Source organism: Lissotriton helveticus, chromosome 5_1 (assembly GCF_964261635.1).
Source record: "Lissotriton helveticus chromosome 5_1, aLisHel1.1, whole genome shotgun sequence".
Lineage (NCBI taxonomy): Eukaryota > Metazoa > Chordata > Amphibia > Caudata > Salamandridae > Lissotriton > Lissotriton helveticus.
Window position 1 is genome coordinate 1,865,294,433 of NC_136065.1, and position 21,379 is coordinate 1,865,315,811.

Genomic DNA, 21,379 nt, shown 5'->3' on the forward strand with positions numbered 1-21,379 from the left:
GTGATAGACCAGCTCCACTTACCAGAATAAACCTGGTGGAAGGGTGACGTGCAGACAGAATGAAATCCACAGGTGACAGCTGAAAGGAGTTCTAGTGCTCCGTCTAATTTCCAGCCATGAAGGAGGAGGTTCTGGAGGTTGAGGTGCAGGATCCTCCTTTCTGACTGGAAGTGGAGGTCCTCCCTGAGAGGTATAAGGAGTGGGAGGCAGAAGTTGAGGTGCAGAAGATCTGCGTACCATACCATTATCAGCCAATCCAGTACCAATGAGAAGGACTTGGGCCCCGTTTCGGCGCATGTTTTTCATGACTTGAGGCATCTTGGGCAAGGGAAGGAAATGCATAATATCTAAGCGGCCAATTCCAACTCAACCGAAAAACAATCCCCTACGGTTCCCCTCAACGAATATAGAAGAGCACAGAGCTGAGGATCGACTAGTGTGGCAAGAAAATCCATCTGAGGTGTCCCCTATAGTGAAAAGATGCCCTGCGCCACCTTTGGGTGAAGATGCCACTTGTGGACAGCAAGATGGCGTGGACTCAGACTGTAAGGTAGGGGACTGTCGGCTAACCAAATTCCATGCCACTGTGCCCAAATATATAGTACAGTACCTCATGACAGAGGAGATGAGACCAAACTCCTCCCTGTTTGTGGACATACGATATCGCAGTTATATTGTCCATCAAGATCAGGTGGAGTGACCCCAAATTGAAGGGAATAATGCCTTGCAAACCAGTCAAATTGCTCTCAGTTCTAGAAGGTTTGTGTGAAGCACCTAATCTTCTCGAGATCCGCTTTCTTCCAGTTCCTCTAGATAAGCACCCTACCATAGAGTAGAGGCGCCCGTTACTAATGTGGTTACGGCTGGTGGAACACAGAATGACATCCCTTGGAGAATCTTCTCCTCAACCGATTACCAGAGAAGATCTGCTGCAGTATTCCAGTAGACCACCATGGTGTGAAGTTTTCCCCATTTTGGAACCACTTTCTATGAAGACAACACTACAGAGCCAAAGTATACAAAAAAAAGTGATTGATGGAATGGACCTGACAGTTAAGGCAGTAGAGTTTGATAACTGTGAGCAAGGATGCACGTGTACCAGACTGACAGATCCCCAGGACAGGAACTACGCAAGTTAATGCAGTACACACAGCTGTGGCCCTGGTGGAATGAGGCCGTAAGCCCTCAGGGGGTTGTTTCCTGGCTAATGCATGGCAGATCTTATTGTAGAGTACAATCGATCTGGAGATGGTCTGTTTCTGCACAGCCTTCCCCTTTTTTGTTTCAGTGAACCCTTCAAAGAGTTGTTCATCCATCCAATGGTCTTTGGTATGCTATATCTCTCTTCCAACAAGGAATGGTGAGGTGGAACAAAGAAAGTCAGCAGCTTGATGTATTAGCTTACGTGAAAGGGTGTCACAACCTTTGGCAGAAAAGAGGCAATGGTCCAGAGAACCAGTTTGTCTGGGAAGAAGCGGGTGTATGGAGGTTGAACATAGTGAGCGTGCAACTCACTGACTCTCTTGGCCGATGTGATGGCCACCATGAAGATTATCATGATTGTCAAAAGTCTAAGGCACAGCTATGCATAAGCTCAAAAGGAGAACACATCCAACAGGTTAAAACCAAATTAAGATCCCATTGAGGCATAACAAAAGGTTTGAACCGTGCCCAGAATGGTTCTGATGAAAGGGAGTGTCTGAGAAGGAGTCACGTATGACTTTGGTATGTTGATAGTGATATATATATATATATATATATATATATATATCTTTCACTCTCAAACTTTTATGAAACACACACAGGATGATGTCATCAGGGATGTATCTGAGTGATGTAATATGAGAGTTCATAAGCAGTGCATTGCTGGGTGCGTACGTTATACTTAGCTTAGGTAACTAAAACCGCTGAATTTCAATGGTTTGTGTGTAAAACCTTAACCTAACTATAACTTAGAGAGGGAGATCAATCGAGAGAGAGAGAGAGTGTGTGTATGGTATAGTTAGGTGAACAGGTCAGTGACAACATTAACATTTTCAACAATAACAAAAAAAAAAACCCACAGTAATTCACAAGCCTGATTAGACCCTGGGGAATCCATCCCAAAGGGCCACTAACCCATCCCTGAGCCATGCAAGGCCCTGGGGACCCCAACCTCCATAGTCACTACTGCAATTAAAGAGGAGGGGGCACCATGCACCCCCCCACCTGAGCCTTGTTAGGCCCTGGGGAAGCCATCTTTAAATTAAAGGGCAGAGGGGCTGCATGACCCCCCTTCTTGAGCATTCTTAGGCCCTGGAGAGCCCATTCTCAAGCCCACTACGCCTTGTGAATGAACACCAAAGCAGTTCCTTCCCTGGGGTCTGTGGATTGGTTCAGACCAGAAAGACCTGCAGGATTTAAAGGGCAAAATGCCTCCCCCCCTGCCTTGCTGGACATGCATATCCAAGCATAAGTGTTTCATTATTGTGTGAACTGATGTCCAGATGTTCAACACCAGCACTCCACACACCAGCACAGTGGTGGTAGCCTGGGCTCTAGTGGAATAAGCCTGCATGCCTTACGAATGCTGTTTCTTGAGCAATCTGTACAAGAGCTTAATACAAAGGACAATCCATCTGGAGATGGTCTGTTTTTGCACTGCTCTACCCTTCTTCATTCCAGAGACCCAGTGAATAGCTAATCGTCCACCCAATGGTCGGTGGTGCAATCAGAGTAGAAGCTAAGTGCTCTCTTAGGGTCAATCAAGCATTTGTAAAGCGCACTACATACCCGTGAGGGTCTCAAGGCGCTAGGGGGGGGGGGGGGGGGGAGAACGCTGCTACTGTTCGAAGAGCCATGTCTTCAGGAGTCTCCTGAAGGTCAGGAGGTCTTCGGTCTGCCGTAAGCAGATGGGGAGGGTGTTCCACGTCTTGGCAGCGAGGTGGGAGAATGATCTGCCGCCAGCGTTCATTCTTCGGATGCGGGGGACGGTGGCGAGGGTGCGGTCTGCGGAGCGGAGTTGGCGGGTGGGGGTGTAGCGGCTGAGTCGGCTGTTGAGGTACGCTGGTTCGGTGTTGTGGAGTGCCTTATGTGCGTGGGTGAGGATCTTGAAGGTTATCCTCTTGTTGATGGGGAGCCAGGGCAGGTCCTTCAGGTGAGGTGTGATGTGGCTGTGACAGGGGATGTCGAGGATTAGGCTTGCGGAGGCGTTCTGGATGTGTTGGAGTCGTTTCAGGTGTTTCCCGGGGCTCCTGCGTAGAGTGCATTGCCATAGTCCAGTCTACTGCTGATGAGGGCCAGGGTGACCGTCCTTCTAGTTTGGGTGGGGATCCACTTGAAGATCCTGCGAAGCATGCGACGGGTGTAGAAGCAGGAGGAGGAGACGGCATTGACGCACAAGTTACTACTTGTGTAACGATATATCTGTAAGAGACATTAGTTAGTGATAGATTCCTTACCTTAGAATATCCCCAGGCGTCAGACTGGATCCGGAAATTTTTGCGTAGCAATACCCCTGCGCGTCGGTAGGCGTCGTCTGTGGCTACGCGTCCGTCGTCGGTGTCGTTAGCGCCAGAATGACGTCGTCTGAGTACTTAGACGCCGCCCATGCGCGCTGACGTCAGTTCTGATACACAGCTTTTCCGCGCCAGATACGCAGAGCCATGACAGAACCAACACTGGTGCCAAGAAACTAGGGCCCTGAAAGGGGATGACCTTAACCCTAGATATCGGTTCGCAGAACGGGGAGGATGGGTGGGTCGGTAAGGAATCTATCACTAACTAATGTCTCTTACAGATATATCGTTACACAAGTAGTAACTTGTGCATCTGAAAGAGACACGTTAGTGATAGATTCCTTACCTTAGAATAGATACCCCAGCAATACCAACCCCGGTGGTGGGTCTGCGAACCAATAATCACACCAGAAAGTCCTGGAGGACGGAACGGCCAAAGAAGCCATCCCTCCGGACTTGGCTGTCCAGGCAGTAGTGTCGTGCGAACGTGTGCGGCGAGGCCCACGTAGCTGCCTGGCAAATGACCTGTAAGGGCACTCCCCGGCCCAGGGCAGTTGTAGTTGCCATGGCCCGAGTGGAATGAGCCCTCAATCCAACAGGGGGCTCCTTCTTAGCCATGGAGTAACATGCCTGGATACACAAGATGATCCACCGGGAGATGGTCCGCTTGTGTACCGCCTTCCCCTTCTTAGCACCCACGTAGCCAACAAAGGAACTGGCGTGTGCGATCCAAATAGAATGAGAGCGCACGTTTTGGGTCCAGACGGTGGAGCCGCTCTTCCTCTTTAGAGGGATGCGGAGGTGGAAAGAAGGTTGGCAAGGTGATGGACTGCCCAATGTGGAAGGCTGAGACAACCTTGGGCAGGAAAGATGGCTTCGTACGTAACACAACCTTGTCCGGATGGACAGAAAGGAAAGGTGGAGTACAAGAAAGGGCCTGGAGCTCGCTCACTCTCCTGGCAGAGGTGATGGCAACCAGGAAAGCAGTCTTTAGAGTCAGAAGACGAAGAGGACAGTTGTGAAGTGGCTCAAAGGTAGCGCACATCAGGAAGGTAAGAACAAGGTTCAAGTCCCACTGGGGCATCACGAAGGGAACAGGAGGGAACATGTGCGTGATGCCTTTAAGAAATCGACTTACAATAGGGGACTTGAACAAAGAAGGCTGATCAGGTAGCCTTAAGAAGGCAGAAAGGGCAGAAAGGTAGCCCTTGACAGTGCCCAGAGCAGAGCCCTGCTGGGCAAGAGAAAGAAGGAAGAGGAGAACCTCAGAAAGGGGGGCAGAGAGTGGAACCACAGCCTTTGCTGTGCACCATGCCACAAATTTGTTCCACCTGCAGGCGTATACCGACTTTGTGGAGGGACGCCTGGCTGCCAGAATGACATTACAGACTTCGGGAGGCAAGTCAAATGGCCTCAACTGTCGCCGCTCAATCTCCAAGCTTGTAGGTGGAGACTGGACAGGTTCGGGTGGAGGACCGTCCCCTGCTGCTGCGACAGAAGGTCCTCCCGAAGGGGCAGACGAATCGGGGGGATCTACTGACATGCTGAGTAGCTCGGGATACCAGTATCTTCGTGCCCAGTCCGGAGCCACAAGGATGACTTGGGCCTGGTCGCGCCTGATCTTCTTCAGCACTCTGGGCAGAAGTGGTATAGGCGGAAAGGCGTACAATAGACCGCAACTCCACTCGCGACGAAAAGCGCCTCGGAGCGAGTGCCGCCTTGGAAATTCCAACGCGCAGAACTGATGACATTGCGCGTTCTCTTCGGTGGCGAATAGATCTAACCAAGGCTCTCCCCATTGCTGAAAGAGGCCTTGCGCCACGTCCGAGTTCAGACGCCATTCGTGATCCATCATGCACCGACGGCTGAGTTCGTCCGCCCTGGCATTCAGAGAACCTGCCAGGTGTTGAACTACCAGGGTCACACCCTGACTTTCCAGCCACTGCCAGAGGCGCAGAGCCTCCTGGCATAGGGTCCACGACCCCACCCCGCCCTGTTTGTTGCAGTACCACATGGCGGTGGTGTTGTCCGTGAACACCTGCACTACACTCCCCCGGACAGAGGGGAGGAATGCCTTCAGCGCTAGACGAATCGCCCGTAACTCCAACAGGTTGATGTGGAGCCGGGCCTCCGCCGGAGACCAGAGTCCTCTGATCTCCGCCTCTCCCATGTGGCCACCCCAGCCCTGGATGGACGCGTCCGTCACAACTACGTGCTCCGGGTGGGGTAGGGAGAGGGATCTGCCACTGACCCAATCGCGGTCCGTGAGCCACCACTGCAACTGTCTTGCAGTGCCCTCCGAGATCAAGACGTGATCGGACAAGTTGCCCTGATGCTGGGCCCACTGAAACTTCAGGTCCCACTGCAGAGCCCGCATTCGCCACCGGGCGTGACACACCAGTAGGATGCAGGAGGCCATCAGCCCCAGAAGCCGCAGCGTCAACCTGACCGAGACTCGGGATAAAGGCTGAAAGATGGGAATCAGAGCCTGAATATCCCGAGCCCGCTGTTCGGGAGGGTAAACCCGAAACTGTGCCGAGTCTAGAACCGCTCCGATGAAGAGGAGCTTCCGAGAGGGACACAGGTGCGACTTCGGCACATTGAGGGAGAACCCCAGCAAATGCAGGAGGTCGGCCGTAGTCTGGAGGTGGCTGACGACTGATTGGGGCGAGCCCGCCTTCAACAACCAGTCGTCGAGGTAGGGGAAGACTGACACCCCTAACCTGCGCAGATGAGCTGCGACCACCGCCATCACCTTCGTGAACACCCGTGGGGCGCTGGTAAGGCCAAAGGGGAGCACGGTAAACTGAAAGTGCTCGTGGCCTACCGTGAACCGCAGGTAACGCCGGTGGACGGCAGGACGGGGATGTGAAAATAAGCGTCCTGCAAGTCCAACGCTACCATCCAGTCTCCGGGGTCCAGGGCAGCTAAGACCTGAGCCAAAGTCAGCATCTTGAACTTCTCTTGACAGAGGAAGCCGTTGACGTTCCGTAGGTCCAAGATCGGGCGCAGGCCCCCCTTGCCCTTCTTGGGCACCAGAAAGTAGTGGGAGTAACATCCACACCCTACTTCTGGCCCAGGAACGCGCTCGATGGCCCCCTTGGCCAAGAGGGCCGTGACTTCCTCTTGCAGAAGTAGCAAGTGATCCCCCGACACGCGGTGGAATTGCGGTGGCATGGCTGGAGGGGTCGCCTCGAAGGGGAGGGAGTAGCCCCTTCGGACGATTTGCAGCACCCACTTGTCCGATGTGACAGTGCGCCAGTGGAAGTGGTGATGGCGAACCCTGCCTCCCACAGGCGTCACATGGGCCTGAAAGCTCGGACTAGGAAGGTTTGGAGGCAGGTGCTGCGGAGGGAGGTGTGGACTGGCCCCGCCGCTGACCCCGACCGCCGCCGCCACGGCGGTTTCCACGGCCACCACCGCGCTGCTGGGTATTCTGCGGTGCGTGGCTGGCAGCACGTGTGGGGACGCCCCTTCCGTGGCCACGAAAGGAGCGAAAGGCACCCGATTGCTGGCGCGTGGTCGAGAGGCCTAAGGACTTGGCCGTAGCCCTGGAGTCCTTAAATCGCTCCAGCGCATGGTCTGCCTTGTCGCCAAAAAGGCAACGGCCATCGAACGGCATATCCAGGAGGGTGGCCTGGACATCGGCCGAGAAATTGGCGGACCTCAACCAGGCGTGGCGTCGAACCGCCACCGTCGTTGCCATCGCCCTGCCCAGTGAGTCCGTGGTATCCAGTCCACACCGGATAGAGTATCGTGCCGCATCTTGACCCTCCACAAGGGCTTGGGCGAGTTTAGCCCGGACCTCCTCCGGGCATTGTGGCAGCACGTCCGCGACCGTGTCCCACAGGGTGTGGGTGTAGCGGCCCAAGAGACACGCGGTGTTGACAGACCGCAGTCCCAAACTCAGGGACGAGAACACTTTCTTTCCGAACTGTTCGTATCTCTTGGATTCCCGATCGGGCGGGGCCGTCGGGAATGCGGTCTGGGAAGTGGAGGCCTGGATAACCAGGCTCTCGGGGGTGGGGTGGGTGGACAAAAAACAAGGGTCGCCCGGGGCCGGGCGGTAGCGTCTGGCCACGTTCCTATCCACAGGCGGACCCGTGGCGGGCTTGGACCAAGCGCCCACAAGAACGTCACATAGGGCTTCATTAAACGGCAGCAGAGGCTCACTGGAGCTTGCCTGCGGTTTAAGAACCTCAGTGAGGAGGTTAGTCCTCACGGCCGCGACGGGGAGCTCCAGGCCCAAGGCCTTGGCTGCCCTCATCAACACTACGCTATAAGCAGCCCCCTCCTCCGTAGCCACGGTGGGAGGGGAGACAAATCCAGTGTCTGGCGAGGTGTCAATACCACTGGCCTCCCCAAGCTCATATGTCCAGTCCTCTTGAGACTGGCACTCCTGTGCCAGAGGGTCCTCAGACCCCTCCCAATCACCTCCGTCACCAGTCTCCTGTAACTCAGGGTTAACAGACTGGGACTCCTCATGGAAATAAAAATCTCCAAAGGCCGTCGGAAGCGGCGCCCAACGGCGCCGTTCCGGCGCCAGAGTCGGACCGAAGGGAAGATTGGGGACGGCGTCCACAACGGGCGCCGGGGGCGACACCCTCGGGGCCGGCGCCGGTGAGGTCGTGAGGTCGACAGGCGACGACCCGGATCCGGAAGCGGGTCCGGTGAGGTCCTGCGGCGCCGGGGCCGAAGCACCCGGCGGCGTCGGGACCTAAGCGCCCGACCCGCTAGGGCCTCCAGCCGGGACCGCTGGGCCCGAAGGCGCCGCGGGACCCGGCTGAGGAGGGAGGGACCTCACGGCCATGAGGTACCGCTCGACCTCCTCCGGCGTCGCGCCGTGCCGTGCCCAGGGACCCGAAGGTGTGGGGCAGGCGGCGACGCTTGCGACTCTCTTGGAGCCGCGTGGGCGGTGTCGCCCGAACCTCCGGCCGCATCGTGCTAGCGTCGGGGTGGGTCGGAGGAGCGATGATGCCGCTCCGACCTCTCATGCCTCTTACCTGAGGACTTGGATCCCGACGACCGATGTCCACTCCCGGAGCTGCGGGGACTCCGACCCCGCGACCGGTCCCTCGACCTCCCGTGGGATCGGGACCTGGAATGGCGCGGGGCCGACTGCCGGAGCTCGAGCCGCTTGCGGGACCGCTCCCGCCTAGCCTTCGACGTCAGGGCCCGGCAGTCGGAGCAGGTGCGGTCGTCGTGGTCGAGGCCTAAGCACTTCAGGCACCGGCGATGGGGGTCCGTGACCGACATCAGTCGGTCGCACTTCGAACAGGGCTTGAACCCGGGCATCCCTACCGGCACCGTTGGAGTCGAAGACTCGAGTAGAAAAATGATCAAAAAGATCAAAAAGTTTAGTCAAAAAATGACTAGTGTGGTTATTACATTGTGGGGGTAGTGCGTAGGGTAAGAGGGAGGCCATTCTCCACGGCATCGTTCCTGCTGGCTGCTACGGAAAGGTTAGTATAATTTCAAAAAGGGGGTGGTGATGGACAGAGTATCTGAGTTAATCAGAACACTCCTACCCAGTCAACAGATCAGGGCTTGATCCATCACCGTTTTTTAGCTCACTGCACCAACCCAGTTCAGAACCTGGCTATATGCAAATTAGTCTGTCCCTGGCCCAGTGCATCATGGGAACAGGGCAGAACAAACTACCAAGCCAATTCTTCACTGGAAAGGAAACAAGCTTCCGGGGACCGGTTTCTGGCATTACAGCCGTCTTCGGCCCGGCTTGCTTGAATCCTGATGGTGCAATGAGCAAGGGACTCATGTCTGAGCATACCCTTCCACACTCATGGTGGCCAAAATAATTTCAAAAAGGGGGTGGTGATGGACAGAGTATCTGAGTTAATCAGAACACTCCTACCCAGTCAACAGATCAGGGCTTGATCCATCACCGTTTTTTAGCTCACTGCACCAACCCAGTTCAGAACCTGGCTATATGCAAATTAGTCTGTCCCTGGCCCAGTGCATCATGGGAACAGGGCAGACCAAACTACCAAGCCAATTATTCACTGGAAAGGAAACAAGCTTCCGGGGACCGGTTTCTGGCATTACAGCCGTCTTCGGCCCGGCTTGCTTGAATCCTGATGGTGCATCATTTTGGCCACCACAAGTGTGGAAGGGTATGCTCAGATGTGAGTCCCTTGCTCACTGCACCATCAGGATTCAAGCAAGCCGGGCCGAAGACGGCTGTAATGCCAGAAACCGGTCCCCGGAAGCTTGTTTCCTTTCCAGTAAAGAATTGGCTTGGTAGTTTGGTCTGCCCTGTTCCCATGATGCACTGGGCCAGGGTCAGACTAATTTGCATGTAGCCAGGTTCTGAACTGGGATGGTGCAGTGAGCTAAAAACGGTGATGGATCAAGCCCTGATCTTTTGACTGGGTAGGAGTGTTCTGCTTAATTCAGATACTCTGTCCATCACCACCCCCTTCTGAATCATTTTGGCCACCACAAGTGTGGAAGGGTATGCTCAGATGTGAGTCCCTTGCTCACTGCACCATCAGGATTCAAGCAAGCCGGGCCGAAGACGGCTGTAATGCCAGAAACCGGTCCCCGGAAGCTTGTTTCCTTTCCAGTAAAGAATTGGCTTGGTAGTTTGGTCTGCCCTGTTCCCATGATGCACTGGGCCAGGGTCAGACTAATTTGCATGTAGCCAGGTTCTGAACTGGGATGGTGCAGTGAGCTAAAAAACGGTGATGGATCAAGCCCTGATCTTTTGACTGGGTAGGAGTGTTCTGCTTAATTCAGATACTCTGTCCATCACCACCCCCTTTTGAATCATTTTGGCCACCACAAGTGTGGAAGGGTATGCTCAGATGTGAGTCCCTTGCTCACTGCACCATCAGGATTCAAGCAAGCCGGGCCGAAGACGGCTGTAATGCCAGAAACCGGTCCCCGGAAGCTTGTTTCCTTTCCAGTAAAGAATTGGCTTGGTAGTTTGGTCTGCCCTGTTCCCATGATGCACTGGGCCAGGGTCAGACTAATTTGCATGTAGCCAGGTTCTGAACTGGGATGGTGCAGTGAGCTAAAAAACTGTGATGGATCAAGCCCTGATCTTTTGACTGGGTAGGAGTGTTCTGCTTAATTCAGATACTCTGTCCATCACCACCCCCTTTTGAAACAGAAAGGTTAGTGGCATTTCTATATCTTGAGCTTCTGACAGCCCTGACATCTGGGTTCTCCCGGTGAGGAAGGAGGTGGCCTTCTCTTGGATTCCGGCGTCGTAGAGACGTGCTCTTAGTGTGCCATGGCAGACTGTGTCGAAAGCGGCTGACAGGTCCAGGAGGATGAGGACAGAGGTTTCTCCATTGTCAAGCAGGATCCGGATGTCGTCGGTTGCAGCGATGAGGGCAGTTTCGGTGCTGTGGTTGCTGGAAACACGGACTAGGACGGGTCCAGGATGTTCTTCTCTTCGAGGAAGCTGGTCAATTATTTGTTGACGGCCTTTTCGATGACCTTCGCCGGGATCGGGAGCAGGGAGATGGGTCGGAAGTTCTTGAGGTCCTTGGGGTCCGTCTTGGGTTTCTTTAGTAGGGCGTTGATCTCTGCGTGCTTACAGCTCTCTGGGAAGGTCGCTGTCTCGAAGGAGATGTTGATGGTTTTCCGGAGGTGGGGTGCGATGATGTTGCTGGCTTTGTTGAAGATGTGGTGTGGGCAGCGGTCTTCCGGGGATCCGGAGCGGACGGTGTTCATGATCTTGATAGTGTCATCGTCGTTGATGTTGGTCCAGGCAAGCAGGCGGTTGGCGGTCATGGGAGCAGGGGTGTCGGCGGTTGCCGGGGTGGTGGTGGCATCAAAGCTGTCGTGGATGTCTGCTTGCCGGGGTGGTGGTGGCATCAAAGCTGTCGTGGATGTCTGCTATCTTACGATGGAAGAAGGTGGCCAGTGAGTCACACAGATCATGTGACGGTGGGATGTAGTTGGGGTTGGAGAGTTCATTCACGATACTGAAGAGTTCTTTGCTGTTGTGTGCGTTGTTGTCTATGCGGTCTCTGAAGGCGGTCCTTTTGGCGGAGCTGATGAGTTTGGGGAGTCGGCGGGTGGCGTTCATGTGGGCTGTGTAGCTTTGCAGAGTTCTTTTGGGGGTCCAGTTTTTTTCTAGTTTTCGACAGGTTCGCTTGGAGTCCTGGAGGTCTTCGGTGAACCAGCTGACTCTCTTGCCGGTGTGGGTGTTGGGGGTCTTCTTGAGCGGGGGGAGGGTGTTGCCGCAGTCGTTGATCCATTGTTTGAGGCTGCGGGCTGCGGTGTCGGTCGGGTCCGCGGGTGGGCTCTGGGAGAGGGCAGCGGTTAGCTGGTCCTCGGTGATCTTGCCCCAGCTGCGGCGCAGCATCTGCTGAGTGCGGAGGTGTGTGGTGGGTTTTTGGAAGGTGAAGTGAATGCAGCGGTGGTCGGTCCAGTGGAGTTTGGTGGTGCGGTCGAAGAAGACGTGGGTGCTTGCTGAGAAGATGGGATCAAGTGTGTGGCCGGTGGAATGAGAGGGTGTTGTGATTAGTTGTCTGAGTCGGAGGTTGGCGATCAGGGTGGAGGAGTTGGCGTTGTTGTTGTTCTCGAGGTGGAAGTTCAGGTCCCGGAGGAGGATGTAGTCCGTGGAGGCGAGGGCGTGTGTGCTGATGAAGTCGGTGATGGAGTCACTGAACTGCGGTCGCGGTCCGGGGGCGTCTGTAGATGAGGGTGCCTCTGAGGGAGGTGTTGGGGTCAGTGTGGTGCAGGTGTTCGGCGGTGCTGAGGGTGTCGTCGGCGTGTGTCGAGATTTTGAGGCTGTTTCTGTGGACGATGGCAATTCCTCGTTTTATTCCATTTTGGCCGTCCTTGTGGGTGATCTCGTAGCCTTCTGGGATGGCTATGGCGATGCAAGGGGCAGAGGAGGGGGTCAGCCAGGTCTCTGTCAGGAAGGCGACGTCTGGGGTGTTGGTGCCGAGTTGGTCCCAGAGTTCGATGGCGTGTTTGCGGGCATTGAGCACGATGCTTCTGAGGAAGTTTGGTTCCTTGTTAGTCGGGTTTGCAGGCCGGATGTTGGTAAAGCTGCAGTTCCGGCAGGAGAAGGGTCCTTTGGTGCGCTTCGGGGCTGCCAGGCAGCAGGTGCGTGATCGTCCGGCGTTGAGTGCGTGGAGGGTGCTGGAGTCGTAGCTGAGGCAGGCGTCGTGGGGTTTGCGGAGGCTAGGGGTCCTGGCGCTGGGCACGGTCCAGGCTCAGACGGGCGCAGACGGGCTTGCCTTAGGCGCGGCCGCTGCGCAGCCTCCATATGAGGGGATGTGGGAGGGAGGAGCAGCTGGGAGGTGGGAGCGGGGCGACGAATGGGGAGTTCAGGGGGTGCGGGGCCGCAGGAGAGGGTGCTGAAGTCGTAGCGGAGGCAGGCGTCGTGGGGTTTACGGAGGCCAGGGGTCCTGGCACTGGGCGCGCTCAGGGCGCATACTGGCTTGCCTTAGGCGTGCCAGCGGCGCAGCCGCTGCACGCGGCCGCTGCGGGGATATGAGGGGATGTGGGAGGAAGGAGCAGCTGGAAGGTGGTAGCGGGGCAGGGAATGGGGAGTTCAGGGGGGGCGGGGGCGGGGCCGCAGGGGACGCAGCGGCGGGGAAAAAATGTGGAAGGAACGAGAGGGATACAGAAGGCAAAGTGGGGCACAGAGGGGCACAAAATACAAAAATACAATAATGCAATCACGTAGGGAAAGGAGGAACACAAATTAAGCAGTGCAAAGAATGCGAGGACAGCGCAGAGCGAGTGGATGGGCAGAGGTTGAAAAAAACAGGCACAAACTACTTTGAATGGCAGCAGCGGGCTCGGGCACACAGGAGGGCTGTGTGGTGGCGGGGGGAGCGACCTGCCTGGTGACATGGTCAATGGTCTAAGTGATGGAGTCTTTCTTAGATGGATAAGGAAAGACAAACAATGTCAGCAGAATGATAGACTGCCTGATGGGGAATGGTGTGGATACTTTTGAGAAGAATGCAGCTTTAGTCCTTAGTCCTTAGCACCAGTTTATCCAGAAAGAAAGTGGTGTACAGTTGCTGGACAAAGAGTGCTTGTAGCTCACTCATGCAACAAGCCGACATGTTTGCTATGAGGACCATTATCTTTAGGGTTCATAACTCAGACAACAACTAACTGTGCATAGGTTCAAATGGGGTGCACATTAGAAATGACAGAACCAAATTCATATCCATCAAGGCATCAGAAAAGCTTGCAGTGGAAAGATGTGGGTAAGCCCTTTTAGGAAATGCATCACAACAGATGATTTAGACGGAGATGGCTGTTTAGGTAACCATAAAAAGGTAGATAGGGCAGACACATGTTAACTGTGGCCTCAGCAAGGCCTTGCTGGGCAAATGAAAGGGAGGGGAAAAAAGGACATCAGATAATTGGGCTTGCAGAGAGCGGATAAGCCTCGAAGAGACAAAACAAAAAACGTCTCCCTCTGTCCCACATAGATTATGTTGGTGGAGGGACACCTGGCTATAAAATTTACTACCTCAGGAGGAGGCTCAAAAGCTGCTCGCTGTCACAGCCTAATCTCCAAGCATGGGGGTGTAAATTGTACAGGCTTGGGTGTAGGATCCTGCCCTACCCTGCTGTAGTGACTAAAGATTCTCCTGAAGAGGCAACCAGATCGGAGGACAGATGCTCATGGCTAGAAGTACTCAGTAACACATTTGCCTGGTCAAATCCAGAGCTGGCAGGATGAGTTGGGATTTGTCATTCCTGGTCTTCTACAGAACTTTGAGCTAGCGAGGTAAAGGCAATAAAGCACTAAGGAGTCCTGAGCACCTGTTCAATTGAAATGCATAACAGAGGGATAATTGTCTTGGGAACTTCATTGCACAAAAGCATGGAAACTGGATGTTTTCAACGGTGGCAAAAAGACTGAGACAGGGTTCTCCCCATTGTTGGAAAATGCCATGTGCCACTTCTGAGTATAGCCATCATTTGTGAATCACTACACAAAATCTGCAGGTGTTTAAAGATCCTGCCAAGTGCTGCATAACCAGGAAGATCCCTTTCCGACTCAGCCAGTTCTAGAAGTGTAGAGCCTCCTGGCACAGGACCCACAACCCCACCTCTCCCTGCATGTTGCAGCTCCACATAGTGGTGCTGTTGTCTATAAGGACCTGCAGCCATTCTCCCTTGATGCCCAAGAGGGAAACCTTCACTGCCAAGCAACTCCAACAAGTTGATGTGGAGGCGGATTTCAACCAGAATCCTCTGATCTCCACCTCTCCTAGATGGCCTTCTCAACCCAGCAACGATGCATTTGTCACAACCATCAGCTCTGAGTGGATAATGAGAGGGGACTGGTGCCCGTTCAATTGTGGTCCAGCAATCATCATTGCAGATCCTTCACAGTCTCCTCCGACACCTGCAAGTAACGTCCTAAGAGGCCACTCGAATTGACTGATCTAAGTGCCAGACTGGCAGAAATGAAGATGCATTTTCCTAAGGCCTCCATGCGTTTGGATCCTCTATCTAGAGATGTTGTAGGTAAACAATTCAGGTTGAGCCGACAGGTAGGGGCCTGAACTACAAGACTCTATAGTGTGGTGTGTTGAAGAAGGAAAAGTGGATCCTCCCGGAACCTATGTCGTTTTGCTATCTGTTGATTGGCTGTGAGACAAATCCTGGTTTCAGCCAAGTGCCCATGAGGATATCTGTTAGGGCCTTGTTGAAGGGAAGAAGAGGTTCTGATTACGTTTGTACTGGCATCAGGCTTTCAGTGAGGATGTTAGTTTTGACTTCCATGGAGGGTAGATGCAAGTCAATGATTTCCCCATCCCTGTTTATGAGCATGACAAAGAATGGAGATTCCTCCATAGAGGGACCAGGTGAGGAATGGAGGCCAGTGTCAGAGGATCTGTCCAGGCCACTGTCACCCTGGAGATACAAAAATAAGTTACCCACATCATATATGTAGTACTCATCATACACATTTTCCTCTCTGTGGTGTTCGGGGTCTAAGAACCTTTGAGGTAGTGGAAGCTTAACCGAGTGTAGCTGAGGTGGTTGCAACTTTTGATCAGGGTCACAGCAGATTCGCTTCAGAGTCCGGAATGAATAAGGGTTTTCCTCTGGTACAGCAGAATCGCTGCCGTAGTTGACGTGCGGACACTGAGATAGGGTTGAGAGGCTCAGCCCGGGATGGATCTGCCAGCAGTAACTAGACTGGTGTCCTCGGAAATGAGGGGCCTGAAGGCACATTAAAGGCTCCGGAAAGGTGGCATAAATGCACAACATGGCCTCTATGAAGGCCTTCAACTGTAGTAGCATCTCCGATGGCCCCATGAAACTCAGTCCGAATCAGGAACAAGCTGGGGAAAGGTTTCGAGATAGGACAGCAGGACTGAGACACAGATGTACCCGGACGTCAGACGCAATTTCTCTCGACGAGAGTTATGGGAAGAAGGAGAGTCACATTCTGAATTCTTATGTTTTTTCTTCGATTTTGACTTAACTGAGCATATGGAGTGGGACAATGACCTCTCACAGGAACAACCTTGTGATAGGGAACGTCTGCGTCCTCAATTTTGGATGGGCCTTCCTGTATTCTCGGCAATGTAGAGTTTGGCTTATCGGCCCTGACTAGCCTTCGGATTTTTACTGAGCCCATTTGTTGCATGATGCCATGCCTTGCAAACATCCAAAGACACCAGAGACAGATGGTGTGAGGGTTCGTCTGATTGTGGCAATCCTTCCCCAGTTTAAGACCTGCTGTTGTTGGGGGAGGTTGGGAGGGTTAGCAGAGACATGTCCCTTGCACAGTGAAAACTTGTTTTGAAAAATGTCAATCAGGGAGCGAGCTTTGGCATCACTTCCAGGGCAGGAGGGACCTGAAGCAGCTGCATGATGCCACCTACTGGCATGCAAGGGAAATTCTGAACTAAATCTCCAGATCCCGCCTGGGGATACTCACAAGGTGAGGAATCTGCAGTTAGAAGTATCCTTCAGAAATATTTTTACTTTTACTGTTTAGATATATGGCCAAATAATACAAGTACACATTGAGTTAGTGGCTCACAAATTCAGCAGACTTGTTACTACTAGGATAGGTGCCCTGACACTGTCCATGGTGTAATGTTGGAAGTTTCATGGGAGCATAATAATATCTTGGGTTTGTAAAAATACTGCTAACATGCTGATCCAATCTCTTAGCTCAACAAATAAGCATTGCAAAAGGAAACACTAACATGTGAAGCAACAACTTCAAAGTCTTCAAGATAAGTACACCAGTCCTAATGAGAGTAAGAGTACTGTGAGAAAATAACACAGCTGCAAATGTAAGTGGATCAATCACTTGATACTCTTTGTTAATGTAAGCCTTTGTAGAATTAATGCATCGTGGCCACTACGCTTGGCAACAGTGACTGGCACCAGCAGCAGGGTATGTAGTGAATCTGAGATTCTTTTGCACACACAGATACACTGTAAATAAAAAAATCTTGGCCTTTTAGTCCTTACCTCCGATATATGTTATGAAAAGTCTACTTCATTATAGGTTTAATACAATCTTGAAAAAACAACTTGGACAGAAGACAGCAATGTTAGTTGAAAATTTGGCAAAATATGACATTCTTATTTTCTATGCTTGTGAGCCCTTTACTCTTATTTTATTCCCGGTCTCAAATACTGTGGTCTCTCATAGGTTATCTGCAAGTGCTACCTATTTACTGCAGGTTAGATCCCACAGGTCCATTTAATAAAGTATCCATTACAGCTCTAATCATGCACCTCAAACCTAAGCAGAGTAATCATTTTGCATTGGAATATGGAGGCTGGCGAAAATACCCATTAAATCAGTGTTAACGATACCAATATTTGTTAATGCACAGTAAATAGTTAAATAAATGGTCAAAAATGAACTTGGAGCTACATCCTGCTTTGTATATGTTGTCTCTTACTGAAATAAAAACAGGCGGCATGTTTCAAGTAACATTCTTGATATCACTCGATCTTTCAAACAGATGGTAGATGACAGCGAGCTACAGAAAAACAAACAGCAAAATACCTTGAATGTTCATAGATTTTGGGCTTGACAGGTCCTGTAGGTTCATTAAAGTAGTCATCGCTGGGTTCTAGAGAAATTATAAAGTCCTTGATTAGGAGCAGCAAAATAGTTACAATAGAAATATAGGTTCTCTCTAAATGTGCTTTAAAAACATAGCTCAAGCATTCTACACCAACTGCTTACGTTGTTCACAAAAAGTCATTAATTATATAATCTTGAAAGAAGAATGTTAGCTTAGAAGCTCTTGTAGAGGACATGCCTGTCATGTAGATAACTTTTTCATAGCGAGTATGAGTTCAGGTATGCGGTGGCTGGATAGCAGATGATGCAGATGAGAAACCGTGCTCTTACGACTGCTTGGGCTACTAAGGCTTGCTTATATGCAAACACATCTCCACAATAATTGTTTGGCTAAGTTGTATGGTTCAGACCAAGCAGCAGCTTTACATAGTTCCATGATAGGGACATTTCCTCAGAAAGCTAGTGTAGCTCCTTTTCTACGTGTAGAGTGCGCTCTTGGAGTCAATATGTGTTCTGCATAATGGGATTAGGTTTGGATACACTTAACTATCCATTTCGCTATACCTGCTTTGGAAATGAGAGCGACTTTATGAGGCTTAGCAAAAGAAACAAAAGTGCCAACAGGAGATTTTAGACCGTAGTCGTCCGATGACGAACACCACAAGGCATCGACCCGGAGATTGATCAGTAACACGCCCAAATCCAACAGCAAAAAGAAAACAGTCTAACAATGGAGACGATGCCCATGTGCTTTACCAGTAATAGGAGGAGTCACTAGACTTTGTGACTGGAAAGACTTATTTGAAGAAAAACAAGCGGCACGCGGCCGACCCCGACCATAGATGGCGAGTATGCAGAGCATGTGCATCTACAGCTACACATGCCACAAACAGTTGGTTAGACTTCATAAAATCTTTAGTTCTGTCAATATAATACATGACCTCTCTCTTAACATCAAAAGTATGCAGCACTCTTTCAGCTACTAAGTCTGGAGGTGGTAAAAGCCTGGTAACTCAATAGATTGGTTGATGGGAAATGAATATGCTACTTACCAGTATGCATCTGTTCTTGGCATGTAGGGCTGCTAACATTCATATCTTAGCATTAGATCGCCGCCTAGTGTTGGGTCCGGATGATCGCACATTGTTGTCCTGGAAGAGTCTTCGAAGTATCCTGAGATGGGTGGCTCCTCCCCTGGACTACAGTGCGCATGGGCATCGGCTCCATCCCCAGATTGTTTTTCGCCATTGTGGCAGAAGATGGAGTGAAAAGTGTAAAGGATGTCCATGCTAATGAATAAATACAATAGTATATCTGCAGCTGCGACAGGCACCGGGGAGGAGGGCGGGCGATATGAATGTTAGCAGCCCTACATGCCAAGAACAGATGCATACTGGTAAGTAGCATATTCAGTTCGAGGCATGTGGGCTGCTAAATTCATATCTTAGCATAGAATACATAGCAGTCCCTCCATCAGCGGCGGTTGCCTGTGCCAGCTGTAGAAACCTGAAAAAGTGTTTTGAGAACAGCCTGTCCTACAGCAGCTTGCTGCTTGGAATGTACATCAACACAGTAGTGTTTTGTAAAGGTATGTGGTGTAACCCACGTGGCTGCTCTGCAAATATCCTCTAAAGGAATGTTCCCTAGGAAAGCCATGGATGCCCCCAATTTGCGTGTGGAGTGCGCCCTTGGGGGAATCGTTAAAGTGCGCTTGGCCTTTTGATAACATATCTGGATGCACTTAACAATCCACCTGGCTATTCCTGCTTTGGAAATAGGGTTGCCTTTGTGTTGTGGTGCGAAGGCAACAAAGAGTTGTTCTGTCTTTCTAAAGGGTTGTGTCCTGTCTATGTAGTACATCAACGCCCTCCGTACATCTAAGGTATGGAGCATTCTTTCTGCCACCGTTTGTGGGTTTTGAAAGAATGCTGGCAAGTCAATAGTTTGGTTGAGATGAAACTGTGACACCACCTTCGGAAGGAATTTGGGGTTAGTGCGTAGCACTACCCTATTTGGATGAATCTGAATGAATGGCTCTTGGATTGTGAGCGCTTGTAGCTCACTAACACGCCTCAGCGACGTAATAGCTATTAGGAAAGCCACTTTCCACGTTAGGAACTGGAGTTCACACGAGTGCAGTGGCTCAAAAGGTGGTCCCATCAGTCTGGTGAGGACCACATTGAGGTTCCACACCGGAGCTGGTGGTGTTCTTGGGGGAATGACTCGTTTCAGGCCTTCAAGAAAGGCTTTAATGGCAGGCACTTTGAAGACAGAGAGGTGCTGCCTGTTCTGAAGGTAAGCCGCTATGGCGGATAGATGTATCCGAATGGAAGTGTACGCTAGATTGCACTTGTAAAGATGCAACAGATAGCAAATGATGTCAGGGATAGATGCATCTAGCGGGTTGATGTCATTGGCAGTACAGTAAATGACAAAACGCTTCCATTTCGCAGCATAGCATGCTCTGGTAGTTGGCTTCCTTGCCTCCTTGATGATGTCCATGCATTCTGGAGGTAGGTTAAGGTATCCAAACTCTAGGACTTCAGGAGCCAGATCGCCAGGTTGAGCTGTTGCGGATCTGGATGCTGAATTTCTCCATGGTTCTGCGTTAAAAGACTGGGCGTGAGGCGCAGTCTTTGATGCGGCACCACTGATAGGTCGAGGAACGTGGTGTACCATGCTTGGCGCGCCCACGTTGGAGCAACTAGGATGAGAGTCATCGCGTGCTGCCTTAGCTTTCTTGCGACCAGCGGTATCAGAGGGGCTGGCGGAAAAGCGTACGCAAATTTGCCTGACCAGTTCATCCATATCGCATTCCCCTGCGACTGTGGGTGAGGGAACCTGGCGGCAAAGTGTTGGCATTTTGCGTTTTCTTTTGTGGCAAACAGGTCTATCTCCGGATGACCCCACTGCTGGAAGTACGGGTGGAGGACAGATGGGTGTATCTCCCACTCGTGCATTTGATGGCTGTACCTGCTGAGCAGATCCGCCATCTGGTTGTCCTTCCCTGGGAGGTGTTCTGCCATGAGGAAAATGTTCCTCTGAATGGCCCACTTCCACATGCTCTGAGCCAGATGAGACAGCTGTGGCGAGTGGGTGCCTCCCTGCTTTTGAATGTAGTACATCGCGGTCATGTTGTCCGTCCGGACTAACACTACCTTGTTGCACAGATGTACAATGAAGGACTTGATCGCCATGAAGATTGCCATCAGTTCCAGATAGTTGATGTGCATCTTTTGTTGCTGCGTCGTCCATAGTCCCTGCACTGTGTAATTGAGCAGATGAGCTCCCCATCCCTGGAGAGATGCGTCCGTTGTCAAGGTAATCTGCGGCACAGGCTCTTGGAACAGTCGGCCCTTGCAAAGGTTGTGTGGAGTCCACCAATGCAGAGAGTCGTATGCCCGACTGGTAACCAACACTAGGTCTGTCAATTGCCCTTGAGCCTGTGTCCACTGATTCGCTAAGCACTCCTGGAGCGGGCGCATATGTAACCGTGCGTGAGGGACTATGAAGATGCAGGAGGCCATCATGCCTATCAACTGCATGAACACTCTCGCTGGAAGCGAGTGTTGTGGTCTGAACTTTTGGATTAGAGACTGCATGCTGTCTATCCTGACTTGGTTTGGCTGAGCCATGGCCGTCAGGGTGTTGATCGTCGCACCTAGGAACTGCCGGACATGTGCTGGTTGTAGATGCGACTTTGGGTAGTTCAGCGAGAAACCCAGATCGTGAAGAAGGTGAATTGTAGCCGACATGTCCGCGGCACACTGTTGCTCCGACTTGGCTGGCACGAGCCAGTCGTCTAGGTAGGGGTAGACATGGATGTTTTGCCTCCTGAGGTGCGCTGCTACTGTCGCCA

The 21,379-nt window shown here is 52.0% G+C and overlaps 1 protein-coding gene across 10 annotated transcripts in view; it reads right to left on the minus strand.

The window, feature by feature from the left end:
* The window catches only part of NBR1 (NBR1 autophagy cargo receptor), a 657,239-nt gene that overhangs the window by 78,358 nt on the left and 557,502 nt on the right, over window positions 1–21,379 (minus strand). For all 10 annotated transcript variants that reach the window (XM_078645308.1, XM_078645311.1, XM_078645309.1 and 7 more), the window contains one exon: window positions 17,500–17,566. In XM_078645308.1, coding sequence (XP_078501434.1) covers window positions 17,500–17,566 — 67 coding nt within the window. The remainder of the gene's footprint in view (window positions 1–17,499; window positions 17,567–21,379) is intronic.